At 38.2% G+C, this 20,396-nt stretch overlaps 1 protein-coding gene across 6 annotated transcripts in view; it reads right to left on the minus strand.

The window, feature by feature from the left end:
* CCSER1 (coiled-coil serine rich protein 1) overlaps positions 1–20,396 on the minus strand; it is a 585,787-nt gene that overhangs the window by 424,540 nt on the left and 140,851 nt on the right. For all 6 annotated transcript variants that reach the window (XM_072336461.1, XM_072336462.1, XM_072336463.1 and 3 more), the window contains exon 5: positions 1,409–1,520. In XM_072336461.1, coding sequence (XP_072192562.1) covers positions 1,409–1,520 — 112 coding nt within the window. The remainder of the gene's footprint in view (positions 1–1,408; positions 1,521–20,396) is intronic.

The following is a 20,396-nucleotide window of genomic DNA, read 5'->3' on the forward strand; positions in this document are numbered from 1 at the left end:
ATTAACCACAGAAGTCTGTATTTCAGAATAGTTATTCTGCAGCCTATTGCCTTTCCAATTCCTTAGTAATCAGAAAGCCATATAACAAAACATTCCATCAAATAGATGCTAAGAGTATTTCAAACATTACTTCACATTTAGGTGACAATGTACAATGTTATTTTTTTAAATACAAGTAGTCTTGGAAGAGACGCTTCTATCACCATGCTGAAAGGAAGGCCACGATAAGATACTGACTTAGGCCACAGACCTGTACCAAGACACAGACCTAGCACCAAGACAGGTACATTGGGAAAAGAGACTTCATACCTCCCATTACAGATACTGTATAACTAGTAACAGATGCGACAGTGCACACATATTTCAATCTGATCCAAAGGTTTCAGGTCTAATATCTAATTCACATAATTTTTGATGGTGTGGGTTTTTTTTCCAGTGTCCAGCTTTGTATTCATCAGGATCTCCAGGACCTACCCCGCAGGGCAGCTCTCAAGGAGTTCTTCTCCCAGTTTGTATGAATACCTGAGATTGCCCTGAACCAAGCGCAACACCTTGCACTTGGCCTTGTTAAACCTCATTAGGTTCTCATGTGGCCACTTCTCAAGTCTGTCCAAATCCCTGTGGATGGTGCCCCTTCCTTCAGTTGTATCAACTATATCACACAGCTTGATGGCATCCACAAACTTGCCAAGGGAGAACTCAATTCCACTATTCAGGTCACTGAAAAAGACAGTGAAGACTACCAGGCCCTAGATAGGTATCACTCATGACCAGCCACCACTTGGACATAGAACTGTTGACCACAACTTTCTAGTAGCAACCGTGCCAAATCTCTCCACTTTATAAAGAAGAATGTGGTATGAGACCATGTCAAAAATTGTTAAGGAACAACCATCCTGTCTGATATGTTTTGGGTATGATTCTTGTCTAACATAAGATATCAAATTATACTCAATTTCTTAGAATTTCCTTGGAAGACCACTACCACATTTTTGAGGACATCATCACATGCTATAACACAGTAGTAAAAACAGTCACTGAAAAATACTGAAATATCTCAAATGAGATGACCATTTAGAAACTAAGACCTTTCCAAAAAGCAGCTAGGAACTGAGATGAATGAGAGGACTATTTAAACAAGGATTATCATTCTGATAAGCCTATTAAAAATTTTTTTCAGAGGATAAATGAACACTCTTTTTGTATACTTCATTACCAAAGTCTTGGATAAAAAGGTAGACTACTGAAAAAAAGAAGCAGCCTGGTCACAGGTCAATTTCTGGTTATGGAACCACCAAAGTGTAACCACTGGTGAAATAGAGAAGAGGTGTATACACACACCCACAAGAATGAAACTAGCTGTTGTTCACACTGCATTCATAAAGGACCATTTATTTGAATAACTCACTGTTTAGACGCCTCAGGTTTTAGTATCTGTTCTTTCTTCCTTGTATCCACTGTTGGGGTAAGTACGACAGCAGCACATGAGACTATTGACTGGTATGAGTCTTCTCGACCAACTGCAAAGATAAAGATCTCAGCATTAAAGAGTGATCTCAGGGTGTATTTTTAAATGCTTAGAGAAAAAAAAAAAAAAGGATAATTATAAGTATATATGCAAAAATATACACGTAATAAGTCATACTGTGATAGCCCAAAATAAAAATGATTTTTCAGACTTTGCTATAGTCATCTGCGAATAAAACATTACTGTTTCTATATTTCATAAAGTGGTATTTCTATTTGCCACAGACTGCTACATCTACTCTCATTTTCTAAGTTTCATCTAGCACAAAATATGAAGCCAATTTGCTATATCTCTTTGATTCATCTGAGTCCTTAAAAGGACAAGTATTTCCAATTGAAAATTAGCATACGATGCATTTCATTTTTTTCATCACAGACTGAAAATGAGAATAGAAATTAAGGAGGATTATAATCTACTCAAAAGCAACTCTGACGAGTAGTTTCTTGTCTTATATCTCACAGTTTAAACCAAAAAGGCCAAATCCAAGTGGTTTAGGAGTGATATCTGATACTTTTATTCAGATTTTACCTTAACACAAATTATTTACTTATTATAGCGCTAGTTGATATGACTCAGGTGATATTTAGAACTAGAAGAACGACCACAGATTTCAACTGGGCATCTGGCTTATTAGTGTACATCCAGAAGTACCTGACCTCCATATAAGCAGCTATATTTGTTAGAAGTTGTACACATTCCAAAATCTCAGGTGAAAATGTCACTGGTCATTTAGCACCACAGCAGTCATCTCTCACTGCTAGCTGCTTCAAAGTCAAAAATTTCCTGTACAGCCAAGATGTACCTTTATGCAACAAGCAGAAGTTGGAAGCAAGTGCTTGTTTTAGCGAACAAACCACACCAGTTTCCTATATTATACATTTATAGTACTATTATAAGTCATATGTGAACAAGAAGAGATGTGGTGGTGATTCATATTTTAAACAGAAAATCACATAGCATTTTATATGCATAACATACACCACTATGTAGGGTTTACATGTGCATATACACAGCCAATAGCACAGACTGTAACAAGGATGACTGTTACGAATTCTCAAGGATTAAAAGCCAGGAAGAACCTACTCTACATTTGTACAAGGTTGTGATAGCTGAGAATATTGAACAGTGACATTTATCAATGTAAAACTTGTTTCTGATGACGTATCATCCAACCTTCACAATCATGTGTATTCTCCTTCCTGACTGCAGACAATTTATCATTTGCACACACTTCACTTACACAAGGACTAAAACTCAAGCAAAAATTTCATCCATATTGCCTTGATTAGATGCCAGCACAGAACAGCTAATCGTGGCATATCACCCTGATTTTTACTTCAGCATGAATTCAGCACACATTAAGATACACTACATGCCCAACACACACCCTGGAGCAATGCCTAGTGCTTTAAGGCAGCTTGAGAGTAGACTGTAATAGGACAGAGAAGGACTGGGTATTAGAAATAAAGGTCTGAAATGTGAACTTTTGTTTTTTTGAGTAATTTTGAGCCATTTAGCAAGAAGCACAAACATCCTACCAATGGGCTTTTAGAATAAGGAAGAAAATCTTTTTTGTAGAGGACACATAATTATGTCTAATGCATTTTACATTCTTCAGTGTTTATGCCTATTTAATTACTGATGCACACATCTTGCACAGCACACACACAAGATGACTAGCAGTGAAACATGACTTTCTGTATTCTGGAGCCAGTGTTACTCAGTACTTGGTCATTATCACAGACATTCATCCCCCCAAACACGCTAAATACCAAAAGAAAACTTGCCATACTGCCCACAAGTATGCAAGAGAAATATATATTACAGCTTCCTACATAGGAATACGTGGAGAGAACTAATGCAAAATACATTGAACTAGAGAAACTATACAAAAACGAAAGAATTTCTGTCTACCTATGTTGCACACAACTAGCAGATGATGTATTACCATGGTGCTATTTGTTAGGCAAAAACAAAAGCACAAAGCAGTATCTTCTCACTACAACCAATGACTGAATATGTGCAAATAAGAACATTCATACAGATGAGACTTTTTGTTTATAGAAAAAAGAATTGTGAAAAGTGAGTTTTGCCAGAGGGTGATATACTGAAATTCAGCTCTTTTGCTTTAACCCGAAATGCTGGGAAAAATAAATAAATAAATAAATAAATAAAAATTATTAAAATTAAATTATTTTAAAAATGTTATTTTTAACATTAGTTGTGATACCACTTGACTATCATGTCATTAATTTACTTATAAAAGGTCTGTGTGACAACGGGAACAAACCCAGGGAGAGAAGGAACAAAGTACCTCCTCTCAGCAAGGTGCGGCGTGGTGCGGCCCGGCCCGGCCACGTGCGCTCAGAGAGAGGAGAAGGGAAGGGAGATTGCGAATGGGTCTAGGAGGGAAAAAAGAACGAAAAAAAGAATGATCTGAGAACGAACGGCAGTTTAATGAACCCAATGAAACAAAAGAACAACGAGAGAGTTTCAGAAAGGAGAAAACCAAGTCCCAGTCTCACCGGCGGGCTGTGGGAGGCGGGAAGTTCCAACCGCGCCGTCTCCTCGCAGGGAACCGGGCAAAAACCCCTTCCCCTTCCCGACCTTCCCTCCGATGCCGCCCCCTCCCCCCATGCCCATTTAAGGCAGTCCACAGAAAAGAGAGAAAAAACAAAAAAACAAAAAAACAAAAAAACAAAAAAAAAAAAAACCCAACACCAACTTGTCTCCTTAACTCCCATTATCCCATATGATGTTCTGACATGGAATAGCAACACGAACCAACTTACAAAACCATAACAGGTCTGCTGACATAACACAGCACAACAGAGTAGGATCATCCACTATCCATCAGTTTACAAAAGGAGTTAAAATAGGAAACTGCAGGTAACAAAGATGCCACCACTAGTCTCCCAGCCTTTATAAAATTTCATGAATGAATAAAAATCTAAAATTGCTTTTGTTTAATAATTAATGCTACATAGGGATTGTATAATCCCCTAATTTTCAGCTGAAGAAAAACCCAGGTCATCTGGTGATCTATGCTTGTGGAATTTATTATCCTCCCATTCGAGACAGAGATAAGCTTTGGTACAGCTTTTGCAAGCTGCTCTGATCCCTCCCTTTTATCTCAGCCTCTGTGCTAACAGTCAGAAGACATTATGGGATAGTATAATTAACTCAAATGTCATGAATAGTGACAGCATTTAATTTTTATCTACTGGAGTGCATTCCTTTATTATCTGTTCATAATGTTCATTAAAATAATGAGAATGTGCTTGAATGCAGACTCATCTTTAACAATGATAGGGATGGGCTCCACTCTACTTAAGGAGACTATTTTCGTACTTCTTTTCAAACTTCTCTTAAGTCTCATTTCTTTCATATGCCTTCATTTTTTTTTATTTTTATGTATTACCACCCAAAAAGCCAATTAATGACTTCTACATTTTGGACTCATTAATCTGAATCTCCTAAGATTCACAAACCACACAATATCAAACCAATACACTAAAAGATTACCCCTTTTAACCATTAGCCTCTCAAGTGTCCAGCTGGCATTTTAAAATACAGTAAGAACTTTACAAATTTATTCTTACCACATGAATTTGTGAGGAAAGTAGAGAAAGCAAAGATTTTAATTACACGAGTTGGTATTTGAAAACCTACCAATCACTGATGTAAGCATCTGCTCCAGCCTACTATGCTACTCCTGAAATGAGCGGGTAAGCTAATTCTCTACCTCTTCGCACCACAGCTTATTGTAAATTCATCTAGCTAGTTACTTTATCTTTTTTACTCCATAATTTCTAATCTTCACCTTTTTGCTACTTTCAGTATTCTTTGGAGATGCTTTAATTTGACTGATTTTTGCTGAGCATTTTGCCACATAATTAATGGGGTATCACATGGAAAGTTTGCAAAATTCCTCATTACATTCATTCATCAAACCCTTCTATTTTGTCCTAGCTCCATGCTTTATAAAACCAAGTTGTTGTGGTGTTTTTTTCCAGCGTAAATAAAAACTACACCCCTTGCTTGCAGTATGTAATAACTGAGGTGAGACACACTTGATCTAATCAGTATTATATATTATATTGTGTATATTATATATGTATATATAAAAATACAATATTCAGGGTAATAATATGAGGAAAAACCTTTACATCTGTAAATCATCCCAAAAATCTGTATGTTCTATGCGTATGTACTCTATAGGACCTAAGTCAAACTTCAGCATTCTCTTAACTTTCACTTTTCAGTTGCAACAAGATCCCAAAGTGGTAGCAAAAATTGCTTCCTGAGGCTGAGCTACTGCTAGGCTTGTGTATATCATCCTAAAAACAAAACCCACCTCTCCTGTCCACACTGTGTTATAGCTTGTTCCACAGATTATGGGGAAAAAATAAAGTATGCAATGTGCATACCTCTTCCTGGAGGAGACTGGAAAATTTAAGTTGTTGTCTATTATGGCTGCATGACTTTATTCAATTGGTAGAGTTGAAAAAAACAATTGCTGTTTCATTTGGAAACAAGAGCTAAAATAATGTAGCAACCTCAGGTTTACAGAGTAACGGTTGAGGTTGAAGGGACCTCTAGAGGCCACTGTCAAAATGAGAATGATTTTGTACGATTATGAAATAGCTAAAAATCTGCACACAGCAAATAAAATTGTACTGAAGAAAAAAGAAAAACGTGGCAGAAACTTTCTGTCTGGATATACAGTGGGAGCATCAGCAGTTTATGTGTTTCTTCCCAGTCACGGCAACCAGCTATTCAAAGGAAAAGTCAACAGGAAAACAATCTAGGTACACCTTTAAATCTGAGTCCATCAGGACCACATCCAGGCAGCTTTTGAATATCTGCAAGGAGAGCCCACAGCCTCATAGAAGCACTTACTGGTGTTAAGGCAGAACATCCTATGTTCTAATTTGTGCCCTAGCCTCTAGCCTGGCACTGGGCATCACTTAGATGACCCTAATTGTTCTCTTAGCATTCTCCCACCAAGCATACACATGAATAAGATCTTCCCTTTTTCTTCTGTAGGCTGAACAGTTCTACCTCACTCATAGGCGAAATGCTCCAATTCCATCATTATCGTAGACACTTATTAGGCACTGTTAAGGAGCTCCATGCCTCCTTTGCACAAGGAAGCATTGCACTGATCTCAGCATTCCAGCTGAAGACTCACCAAAGCTTAGAGGAAGGATTCCCCACCTTGACCTCCTGGTAGTACCACAAGTAATGCAGCCCAGTATACCATGGGCCTTCTTTGCTACAAGGGCACAATGCAGGCTCTTGGTCAGCTTGTATCTAAAGACTCCAAAGGACTTCTCTGCAGAGCTGCCTTGAACTGACTAACTAGCTGCCAGCATGCACTAGTGCCTTGGTTTACCCTCCTTGGGTTGTTTCTCCCCAGATGCAGGACTTGGCAATTTCCCTTGCTGAACCTCATGAGGTTTCTGTCAGCCCATTTCTCCAGGTCTGCATGGCAGCAACCCTCTGGACTACAATCCACTCTCACTCAGTTCTGTGTCCTCTGCAATGTGTTATACAGTTAATGACTTCTGAAAAAAATGGGTAATTCACATGCAAGCGAGGTGGCATTCTCACATGTGATGATGTTTTCCAGTAAACCTGCATCTCCTTTATTCACAATTCAATGATTACATAGTCTACAAATAATTACAGCAAAATAATAACTGAAAGGGCACCTTTACTATGCACTATCATTAACTACTATTTATCTTAATGAAATAAAAGATAAGTACCAACTACAAGTCATATAAAGAACAACTCCACAGAAGAAGAAAAAAAGACGTTTTAACTTCACATAATACCACTGTAAGGGATCACTACTGCTTTTAGAAGTAATTCCTCCCTGAATTCTTCAATTTAGCTTTCAATGATGCATGCCAGGTTTTTTTTTCTTCCATTGCTAAATGTTTTAAAAGCATGCCCCATATATTTATCACTAGGAGCATTTAAGGAGATCCAGAACATAATCACTATCAAAATAGATTTCTGCATCTGGAGAAGAAAAACAACCTTAGTTGTTCCTCTCAAGAACAATACGAGTGACTAGTTTTAAGCAGTTTTCTTCTACTCTGGACCAACCAGTGAAAAAAGCTTAATACCCAAATGGTAAGATAGTATGAAGCCCTTTCATTGGCTAATGAATATAACATATCTCTCTGATGAAGAGAAAGGTTTGAAGCTCTAGGGGCGACATTTCCAGCAGCTATTCAAATATTGTTGATCGTACTTTTTTGCCTTCTTCTTTCTTCTTTTTTTTTTTAAAGGAGAGAGAAGATTTGGCTATTACTACTCGCTGTGAAAATAGTCTCCCTCGACACAAGTTATAAGTGACGAAATTAACTGCAGGTACTATCTGTTTATTGAAGACAGAAGCGAAATGTTCATATGCAGTGTGCAGTGAAGCATAAGAGATTCATGATGTAGGGAGATGAAAGCACTGAAGTACTTCTGGATTTAAGAGCTGGACACTGACAATTCCAAGTATTTCCACTTGTAATTATAAAACTTTAAATACTCAGCTTTCATCATTCAAGAAACAGATCAAGTCTGGAAAATAACTGATATTTCATACCTAAAAATGTTCTGCCTTAGTTAAAAATAATAATAATAATAATAATAGAAAAATAAAAATAAAAAAAGCAACCAGCTAGGGGCATGGGAGGTGTTGAATACATTTCCTACCAGTGTAAGAAACAGGAGACTGAAACACTGGGGAGCAATATCTGGATCCAAATTATCCAATTGCGCTTTCCTTTTAACTACCAAAAGCCAGAAAACATGTTCTAAACGCTCTAGAATGCCAATTCCCAGCACAGATATTTGCATTTCAGCACACTGTTTGGTAAGGTTGGCTCTGCTGCAATAAGGCTGAGGCAATGAGCTGAAGTGCTCTGAACAAAGCACAGGGAAGAGCTGAGATCCTGGCCTTGTGTATGTTCTTCATACAAGGCAAACATGGGAGAACAAAGAACTGTGAAACACTCTTCCCATCTGGCCAGTAACAACATTTAAAAAGTATATATACACAAAAAGGAAACAAGAGGATCAACCATAAATTTCTTCAGTAACTTAGTCTGGTTATGAGGATAACTGAAGGGCTGAGGGGAGAAAAAGAAGGATTTAAAATGGGTAACTCAAGGTAATTGCCCAGGAAAGCTGTTGGCACTACAAATAGGAGGGTCTTTAAACAAAGTGCTTTATTTGTGATAAGCCCAGTAATAACTGTAGTTTAGCACTGTGCTCACCATGTGAACCTGCTCTCTCATATTCTTAATTAATTCAGAGGGCTCTTCTCTTGCCTTGCTCCAAACATCAGCTTCATTAAACACTTCAGCAAAACCAAGTGTACAATTTCATTGCAGTATTCTCTTTGTTAGCCCCAGAAACAAAACACAGTATTTTAATTCTCTAGTTTAAAACCCTTAAGCCCAAGTAGACTTTCAGTCTCTTAAAGGCCACATAAAAGGTCAGGGTGCTCAGAGTGAAAGCCATTTTTGTCCCACTACTTTTTCAGTAAAAAAAAAAAAAAAAAAAAAGGCTAATTTCCCTGCATCTTGATCTCAAATTAGCTGACAGTCTTTGGGAAAAAAAGGAAACTAAATGGATCTCAATTTTGTTATTAGTTCAACAGTTACTCTAGTGCCTCTTGTCCCTTAGAAACAGCTGCATTTCACAATATCAGCCAGAATAATGCTTAAGAGAGTGAGTGAGACTATGTGCCTACAGTCCCCAAATGGTTTTAATGTAATAATTTTGCAATAAAACCACAGGCCCAATTCTTAAGCACACCACAGCCACAATCTGAAATTTTGTAATAGCAACAATTACAGGGTCACTGTGGGCAAATGAAATACATTCTAGAAGGTTCTCAAATTTCCTCTTTCTTTTACGGTATTCACAATGTCAACTCTGGCACCCAGTTGTGAAGGGTACATTGCACAACATTAATCAGAAGCCAGAAAATTCTAATGCACTATAGCATGTGGTTATCTACAGCCTTGCATTTGTACTCTAAGTTTGTTTATTGCCACAACAATAATAGGGCAACAATCATATGCAGATTTGGGCCAGTTGGCTCATGCTGTATGCAAAAGAAACCAAACTATAAGCAGCAGCTGCTCCTTTTAATTTTAATGCTTAGAATGCTTCCCTTATTGGTGATACATGATGGAAAGCCATGCCTGTGATGAAACATTGATTAATAAAATAATTATGGTGCTGATAGCCTACTTCCCATACATTGCACAGAATCACAGAATGGCAGGGATTTGAAGGAACCTCTATGTATCATAGCATCACTGAATGGTCTGGGCTGAAAAGGACCACAATTACCATCCAGTTTCAACCCCCCTGCCACAGGCCAGAGTCACCACCACCAGACCAGGCTGCCCAGAGCCACATCCAGTGACGGAGCAACCACAACCTCCTTGGGCAATCGAGTGTGTCACCATCCTCTCTGTGGAAAACTTCTTCCTGAGGAATAGGAAGGATACTGTGTCCAACTCCCCTGCTACAGCAGGTTCCCTACAGCAGGTCACACAGGTTGGTGTTGAGGCGGGTCTAGAATATCTCCAGAGGAGATTTCACAACTTCCCTGAGCACCTTGTTCCAGGCTCTGTCACCCTTATAGAACTCCTTGTGTTCTTTTCTGCTCAGCACATTGTATTACAGAATGACAGTAGTTTGGACCCTTGAAAAGGAAAGGGCAGCACACTTACTCCTTTTCTTTCTTCTCAAGCATTCATACATTTCATTCTTCTCCAGCTTACAATTTAAGACATGCTTAAGAAGAGAGACTGTGTTTTGCTAGTCATCTCTTTCATCTTGCAGAATCTGAGTTTGCTCCCATGTGAATCTGTTCAGTATCTGACCATCCTGTTACCCCTCTCTGAAACTGTGGCAAACTCAATAGTGCTGGATCCCTGTAGCAGCACCAGAAGGAATCATAACAGTATTTATAGGATTGCAAGTACGCTCATTTTTCAATTGTAACTTCTCCAATACCTAAAACATTTAAAGTATATCTATTTATGCTTAAGGCTGCATTCTAAAATGCTTCCTTATTCACACTGAACTACTTAAAGATAATATTGCTCCAAGGATCCTTCAAACAATCCTCAAAGCATTAAATAAAAGCATATTCTGTCTCCAACAATATGCTGCTATTGTTTCTCAGTATCAAGAAGTAGTGTTTTAGTGTAATATTAGGAGGCTTAAAACTGCAAGCAACCTTTGTTAATCTATGGTAACATATCATCAGTCAGGACAATGTCACAGACTTGTATTTGTTAGCATTTCAGTCTATGTCTTCATGTAACGTAGACATGGTAAGAAGCACGCTTATAAATGAATGAAAAGTTATGACAAAACACTAATAATCTGATTCCCAACAATCAAATATAACCAAATTGCAGGAAGTCTCATATATGAAAGGTATGAATATTAATTAAAACAAAAAGTAGCAGCTTAGGCATTTAGACTAGGATGTATGGTAATCAAGAATCATAAAATGGCCTGGGTTGAAAAGGACATTAAAGATGACCTAGTTTCAATCCCCTCTTGTGGGCAGGTTTGCCAGCCACCAGACCAGGCTTCCCAGAGCCACATCCAGCCTGGCCATGAATGCCTCCAGGGACGGGGCATCCACAACCTCCTTGGGCAACCTGTTTCAGTGTGTCACCACCCTCTGTGTGAAAAACTTCCTCCTAATATCTAACCTACATCTCCCATCTTAGCTTAAAACTATTGCCCCTTGTCCTATCACTATCCACCTATAAAAACAGCAGGTGCACTGGTTTACTTACAGAAAAGCTTTGAAGGTAACGGAATAAATTCACTTTCAGCAAGGAAAAGTGAAACCTTTAAAAAATGTGTACATATAGGTAAACACATTAATTTAAACAATAATGACTTTTAGAGGCCATTAGGCTAAACCACAGGTTCCCACTAAATGAGGAGGATGCACTATTAACAGGGGACACCAAGAAGGCGGAGATTCTGAATACCTTCTTTGCTTCAGTCTTTGATGCTAAGATTAACCATCAGGAATCCCAGACCCCAGAGGTAAGAGAGTGAGTCTCGGGATAGGAAGACTTTCTATAGGTCAGGGAGCATTTCACCAAGGAGAAATCATGCTTGACCAACCTGATAGCCTTCTAAGATGTCATCACTGATTAGGAAGGGAAGAACCTGATGACATTCAACAAGAGCAAGTGCAGAGGCTTGCACCAGGGAAGGAGTAACCACATGTATCAGTACGGGTTAGGGGCTAAGCCGCTGAAGAGGAGCTCTGTGGAGAGGGACCAGCAGGTTCTGGTGGATAACAGGTTGGCCACGAGCCAGAAGCATGCCCTTTTGTCCAAAAAGACCAATGGTATCTTGGGATGCATTAAAAAGAGCATAGACAGCAAGTTAAGGGAGGTGATCCTCCTTCTCTACTCTGCCCTGGTGAGACCACATTTAGACTACTGTGTCCAGTTTTGAGCTTCCCAGCTCAAAAAAGACAAGGATCTCCTAGGAGGAGTCAAGCAGAAGGCCACAAAGATGAAAAAGATGACAAAGAGCCTGGATCTCCCATATGAGGAAAGACTGAGTAACTTGGGTCTCTTCAGCCTGCAGAAAAGAAGACTGAGGGGGTATCTGATTAATACTTATCTAAAGTGAAGTGAGAGGCAAATGGATGAAGCCAGGCTCTTCTCAGTGGTGTGTATCAACAGGCCAAGAACATAGGAAGTTCTGTACAAACACACAGAAGAACTTCTTTACAGTAAGGGTGACAGAGCACTGAAACAGACTAGCTAGAGAGGATGTGCAGTCTCCTTCTATGGAGATATTCAAGACCTGTCTGGACACCTACCTATGTGACCTATTGTAGGGAATCTGCTTTAGCAGAGGGGTTGGACTCTGATCTCTTGAGTAACCTTTCAACCCCTTCAATTCTGTGATTCTGTGTAAACTTAGGGGAAAAAAAAATGTAGGAATGCAAATTAGTAACAACTCGTATAAATGATAACATAACAATAACTAAAAATTGTAAATTCCTAAAAGCTATGTTACTGAGTCATTCAAATTAATATGCACCAAAAGAGATTCACCCCAACCTCCTCTGCTAGTAGCACAGTGCTTGACTATAAGCAATTCTGGGCAAAAATGGACATTTCAGTCTCACTGGAATGAGCAAAGTATTAGCTTCAAGATCTGATTTTAGAGCTGAGCAAAGACTAAAAGAGGATGAAAAAATTTCAAGTCTCCTGCTCTGCCAGGAAGACAGAACTCACACATACTGCTTGATAACCTCAAGAATGTAAAATGCCCACCTGTATCAAAATACTAACCCCATGCATTCAAATATCACAATCTGGATTCCACTGTAAACTCCCTTCCCTATCAGTAGGTCTGATCAGGATTGCAGGCTGTTGAAGATTGGTGAGTAGGGCTGGTATCTGCAATTGATAGTCTAATAAAATCATTTCATAAGAAAACATCATGGCTCAGGTCCTCTGGATAAACAGGATGCAGTATGGGGTCACGCTCATTACTAGGTTTCTTCATGCCAGCCAAGTATGCAAATGTACGCATAGGCTGTGGCAAACATGGAAAAAAAGTTCCATATCTGACACCTCAGACAAACAAGTTAATGGGCTTTACCTTACAGATATGAATGCTCATTAAGTTCAGTTGGCTCATCAGCTGGGACAGCAGCTGAAGCTGCAAGAGCCCCGTGAGTAAGCAGAAGCTGCAGGCATTCTATAAAGTCAATTGCTCTCAGTCTTTCTGGTCCTGACTTTACCCTGAACAACGTAACTACAAAGGAGAATACTGCCCACAGGAGCCAACTGCTGGCCCTCAGTGGGAAATAAGGCTGACAAACACCACAGCCTTGGAAGATGGAAGAAAAACACATAGCCAAAGGCCCCGTATGGCTTGCAAAGGGGATTACTAAAAGGGCCAGTGTTAGATGGAAGCATGAAGGTACAAGAAACTGGGAAACCCTTGTCTCTCTGCTTTAAGAGCATGGAGAAAATGCTTACAGTGAGTTTACCAGCCACAGGAACCAGCTGCTTCCAAGTTCCCTTTTCAGACATACTAAGTAATAGTAATTTTAGTTCAGTTTTTTCATCACTTTTCAGTTTGAGTTTCAATTTGAAGAGGTGTCATACCTTCAAGAAAAGGAGAGAAGGACTGACTGTCACACTGGCATCTTGAAAGAAGAAATATAAAAAGACCTGCAGGGCATTTCTGTAGGCACAATGCAAGGCCCAGAAGGAACAACTACTCTAGCAACAATGTCCTTGACTGTTATATACCACAGGTACAAATGTCAAAACTCAATAGCAAGCATTTTCAAGAGCATCATCTCTTGACTTCACCTTGGACTAGTTGAAATTAAGAATGACAAGGAAAGTAAGATTAATTTATTGTTTGTATTGAAGGGCTGTAGCCATAAGAAATTAATTAATACATGAAAAAAAAAAAAAAAAAAAAAAAAAAAAAAGCTGAAAAAGCACAGATTCCCAAGATAAATTAAGTAAATAAAACCACCTCCTTATAGTTTCTAAAAACCAAAGCTTGCCAGGAAAATGATGTGAGATAATTATGATTTGTAAAGACAGCAAGACTATGTGGCTTTTTGTTATAACCATATCGGTACCTGCTAGCAGGAGCACAAGGGATAACCGCTGTACATCTCAGCCACAGACTGACAGCCTTTGTCAACCTCAGTAACGAGCAACTCAGTGAGCAGTCCGCATAGCAGCACATTTGTCATAGCCACACCAAACTCATTCATTCTTTCACAGGAGTCATTCCTGTGCTACATTTCAGAATTTACATTGGACATTGAAATAAGTAAAGAAACCATAATGAAAACTCCCACTATTTTCCTGAATTATTTATCTACCTTATTTATACTGAAATGCAAAGAACATACTTCACACCTTTGCCATCCCAAAGGTAGGTGGTTTGCTTTCCTATTTTTTATTTATTTTTACTTCTGAGGGTGTAGAGTTCCATAAGGACAGACTCTTACTTAACTTCACCATTGAGAAAATTTCAAGTTTACTGTTCCTAACTGGTACTTTTTGTTATAAACAAGTATATGATCTTTATTATTATAATTATTTAGTAAATCTTAAACTACATGCATCTGAAGTGGTTGCAGAACTTTCCGGGGCTAAGCATCAGCCTCATCTCTGCATCTGTGCAGGACATCAAAGTCAATTCTGACATCTCTGCAAACACTTTACCAAATATGAGCATGCACATGGCAACACCTGGCAACAACTCATTTGTAAGTGCAAAGCAGAGAAGGAAGAAGGAATGTGGGGAAAACTTCACTCAGTAATCCAGCAGCAAAGGGACAGGCCAGGACAGCCTTATGATTATCTATGCATACAAGCCTGAACCAAGAAGGAAAATGAAGAAGTTATAAGGAACAGAAAGAACATGGGATTGAATAGAATTCCACACTGTGGGCATCTAAACTTGTGTTTGAAGGACAAGCATTGATATGTTTTCAGGACTGGAGAATGAAGGCTCTTCAGCTGCCATGTTGTGACAGGAAGCACAGGAGTGACTCCAGAAGACAACCAGAGTAAGAATCTCCTAGCCAGTTCATACAGCCTTTCAAGCAATACCACAGGAATAGAGTTAGCCAGGTGGCAAGAAAGGTCAGTGGCAGCTATGAAAAGAAAACATTACAGTCTGCTGCACCACAAAAAGAAACACAACAGGAAGCAGAATATGAATGTCTGTCAATTTTCTGTGACTGCACTAGTAAAACTTGGACCATTTACACAATGTATCGATTTTGCAATACATAATATCTCACATAAATTTACTACATTCCAAGGTCAAGGTCGTTTGATTTGGTACGTGGCACAAGCACGTATTTTGGTTCTTCCAGAAGTACAGTGTTATAGGTTTGATGCATAAGTTTGAACAGCAGAGCTCACTGCTGCTGTGCCAGGTTTGCAAGTGATTTGCTGAGTTCTTCCAAATAACATTCAAATTAACAGTATATATGCAGGAGATAAAGTTCATGCCAAGCAAAATACATACATCTGTCTAAAAAGCAATAAAGCAATTGATTTTATTACACCCACCTCTTTTCCCACTTTTTCTAAAAATCTGAAATATTAAAAATATATATATATATCTACACACAAAACCCTTGAAATCTAAGCAAGTTCAGAGGGCTTTTTTTTTTTTTTTTTTTTTTTTTTTAATGTTAAAGTTAGATAGGTTGAAATATCAATAGATTGTACTCAGAAAAAGGAGCATAGTCAAAATGCCAGGCAGCAGGGGCAGACCTTGAAGCCCATAAAATGGAGGAGTCTAAGAGCCAAATGCACAATTATACCGCTAGACACAAAGAATACAGACCACTACTACACCACTGAAGCAGAATTTCAGTTCACAAGCCAATGACTAAATGTACTGCCTTTGCAAAAATAACCAACACAAACCTCATTCTACAAACACTGTGCTTTCGTATCACTGGTAAAAATGATGTTACTGAAATCAGTCTCAACTTGGTTATCACCCACCTTCTCAAAAAGATAACTGAAGGGCTACTTCAATATGTTGCATGGAAACATACATGAGAATATTCACAGGCCAATAAGAACCTCCCTTTATAATCTGTAAATGATAGCATTAAGAGCAATTAAACTATTGAGGGGAAAAAAGAAAGCATAAAATTGGTGAATGTCTGTCTTTAGATGTATTTAAAATTAAAACAAATACTTTTCTGAATTATGTGTTTTAGTCACGCTGTAAGGTTCATTACAAGCACAACTATGAAAAGTATAAGCATTTCACTACTTATGAGAGCAGATGGGGTGCACCAAGCCCTTATCTAACTGCAAATTCACAAGTTGTTTGCTCAAGGTCACACTACAAAGGGATGGTGTAACTGCATCAGATAATTAAAAGCACTGGTTTACAGTTCATATTATTTGAGCGTTGAAATAACTTTAGAAAGTGCAGAGGTATTTTGAAGACTGTTCTCCATAACACTCAAATCATTTTCCTCCTCCTGACATATTCAGATCTGATTCATTCTTATTACAGCTCCACAGAGTGATAAAAGACACAAATAAGGCTGCATGGTTTTCGTTTCTTCAAAATACATTTTCCTCCTCAACACATAGATAGATGTCTGTTATCTGATCATTTGCTCAAGATCCACAGGTAATGAGGCTGAAGTATGTACTTTGGAGCAGGCAAATATAGAATCACGAAGGACCATGCAGATAGACTGGTACTGGGAAGAGAAGGATGATGCTTTACTTAAAGCATAACTTGGAATATGCTCTTCATCTTTTTTGTGCCTCAGATGACCTAATAAGGAAGAACTCAATGTTCTTTCTTCTACATGCCACAGTAAGTGATAATCTAGGCTATAAATTTTCTGGATACAAAAGAGAATGTGGGAAATCCTGTAGGTGCTAGCTGGAGGATAACTTGAAAATCTGTTCCAGATAGTAAGTCATTATATTATAAAACAGCATAAAATGCATAGCAAATATAGGTAAAACACATATTACAGTTTTTCACAGGATAACTCCCCAGCAGTGTATGAAAATAAATGGCCAAATTCACCTGGAGCTTTCACTGGATTCAAGTTCAGGATTTCTGAATGCAAGGTGAACTGATTAAACAGAAGCAAAAAAACATGAAAGCTCGATTCTCAAATTGCATCATTTGTCAAAGCAGATGAAGAGCGTTCATGAATATGGAAGGATGGTTGTGCATCTGTGGATGGAGCAGAATCTGGCCTAATGACTATTTAAATAGTGAGAACACATTCAGCTCTACACTCCATCTTCCCCTGGGAAATCTCCCATCTTTACTTCAGATGTCATGCTGGAGGCATCCAAGGAACTAGTCAAGTACAACAGATTCTTTTGACAATTAGTGCATAAAGTTAAAGGACTGGATTTCTAGAGGCATCTGAAAATGAAGATGAACCACTTGCTTTTCCTAATCTATAGTGATTTTGGACATAACTTTAACCTACAACCAAATACCAGAGAAGTGGGCCTTACAGAAAATTGTCTATATCATCAGTGTCTACCACTTGTGACTAAGGGACAATAGGAACTAACCCCCCTTTTCTATTTATGTATGTAGGTTGTCATGAAAGGATGACATACACAAACACCATGCAAACACTGATTAAACAGAAAAAAAAAAAATTACCTACACTGCAAAGCTGGATATATTAGCTCCCAATTCACTAAAATGTAGCATGCATAACAGCACTGCTCCATTCTCACCCAAATGTCAATAGCCATCGCCTCCATAACTTAATTTAAAACCTTAGCATCCATTGGAAGGAATCCCACCAACTTCAAGAGCACTCCCATCAGCAGGGTGCAAAGGTTATCCTTGTATTCAAGGCAGGGGGGTTAACGTGATCTACGGTATGCAGAGTACATTTTACTTGCACTTTGCAGCCCATGACCACCAATTCTGGAGCCTCCTTCTGACTAGTTCTTTGAGCTGCTGTGTAGAAGGTAATGTACTTCACTCTCTAGTGAACAATTATACTCTTAGCTGATTGGAATTTAAGAGCAGACCTAAGATTAACACTTGACATTTGTTGAAAGCCCTCCAATTTAAGAGGAAGAATTATTTGGAAGCTACCCAATATTTTAAATATCATATGTATTAAAATCAAATTTCACTTTCAAGAAAACAGATATGAACATCATGTACTGCACCTAATCCACAGTTCATATAATAATCAAAATATAAAGATCCAATAATCCAAGGAAATACACTTAATATATCATCCACCTTAAAAACTCCTCTCATAAGTCTCACATAATTAATCCGTGTTTCACCAGTGGCATCTGAACCTCTTAAATTCTTTATAGACTCAATAGTACCAAAAACAAAAAATAAACAACAAAATATAAATAAAAAAATAAAAAACAACCAGAAAAATCAGCTGTTAATGTTGCTGTGCTCAGGCCATAGTCATTTTTATGGAGTTAAAAAGCAGGCAGTGCATCTTCCTCTTAAAAAAGCTTTCTCACAATATGCTCTTAGTTTTTATTTTAGTTTTATTTAAAACATGTTCAGTTCCTTTTTACTAAGGCACCACAGCCTTGGCTTCAGAGATACTGTTGAATATAACAACATAAAGCAAAAAACACTACTTTCCAATCTCAAAATTGGAATTCATTTGAATGCGATTCCTTTTGCTTTTGTATGTAGACTACTCCAAAAGTAATGCCTCCTATTTATTTTCCTTGAAACTACAATAGATGCAAAAAGCATAATGCCACCATTTCATAGAGAAAATTCACAGCTATAAAGCATCATTTCTCAACAAAATCACCACCATGTTCACCAGCAGTGATCAAGAGCCTGGGTGCTGAGCTTAGAAAAACCTGTGCTTAGAAAAAGCTGTACTGGCAGAGGTGACCCACTACTGCTCATCTGTTATGACAGCACTGCTGCTAGGAAAAGGTTACCCAAAGTCCAACTTTCACTATGCTCACATCCACTGTTTGATTTCCATCATCATTCAGCAAGCATTGATGAATATCAGTGAATGTTTTTTTTCCATAAGGAGGAGTTCTATGACACACTTTTGTTTCACATACAGTTCCATGTCAGATGCTATTGTGTCAGATTGCTCCACTGTTGCTTTCTGTTGCATAGCAACAAAATGTAATGGCATGTTCGTAGTAATATTCAGCCTCTACTGCCATATCACCAACATCCACCTCCGATGTCACAAACCAACATAATAAAATAGGAAGCATTAATTTCAAAGCAGTCCTCATATAACTATACAAGAAACATGGACAACAGTGAGAATTAGAGCTGCTATTTACATACAAAAACTGCCATAAAAGAACAGTATATTAAAATTTGTTATTGATAGTACTTCTGAATTCTGAACATCTATTTTGATTTTGAGATCTGGTCCTGAGTCTGTTGTTCAAATGTGGTTTTAATATGAAGCAACATATTAAGCATTTTACAACCTGGCAATGTGGAGCCAGCAAAGAGACTGTTCAGTTTAACTATCAAATGATTCCCAGAGCTGTACTGTCAGTATTAATGATGTCAGGCCACAAACATGAAAGAAAGGAATGATTACTTACTCTACAGAAACACGATTCCCTATGATGGAGAAGGAAGCATAAACTACACAGTAAGTTACAGGTCACTGAAGCTTCAGGTAGGATGTACATAACCCTCCATGCCTCTCAAGCAAGGTCAAAAAAGATAGAAGGACCAGAACTCCTCCTCAGTCCCTTGAGATTCAATGATATAAATTCTGGCCACATAAGTAAAAAGTAACAGCCCTCAACTTGTTGTCAGACCTAGCAGCTAAAACCTAGGAGGTTAGAAGTTTTGATCAGCTCTGTGGGTCACAGTTACATATTGCTCTTTTCATTTTTCCAATGTTGGCATAATCCTGAGAAAGACAGAGGAAGCACCTCATTTTCTAGCTGTAAGAACCTACATCGAGTCAGTAAACCAGAAGCCAACTGTAGGATTAACTTCTCCACTTCAGTGCATTAAGCAATGGCGTAACTGTGTTTATAGAAGTTTTATTTAAGAAAAAAAATATAAAATATTTTTACAAGTAAAAAATTCTGGAGGTTGTACATACATGCACAGTACATTCATATATGTATACTGCCATTTGAAGGCTAATAATGGGCTCCTCTCTTAATAGCATATCATAGATGCTACCACATACCTAAGAGCAGGAAACATGCTGGACTGAAATGTCATAGCCCATTTAACCTATCCTTAATGTTAAAGGGATTCAGGGAAATGAGTACATGAGAAATCT

Source organism: Excalfactoria chinensis, chromosome 4 (assembly GCF_039878825.1).
Source record: "Excalfactoria chinensis isolate bCotChi1 chromosome 4, bCotChi1.hap2, whole genome shotgun sequence".
Lineage (NCBI taxonomy): Eukaryota > Metazoa > Chordata > Aves > Galliformes > Phasianidae > Excalfactoria > Excalfactoria chinensis.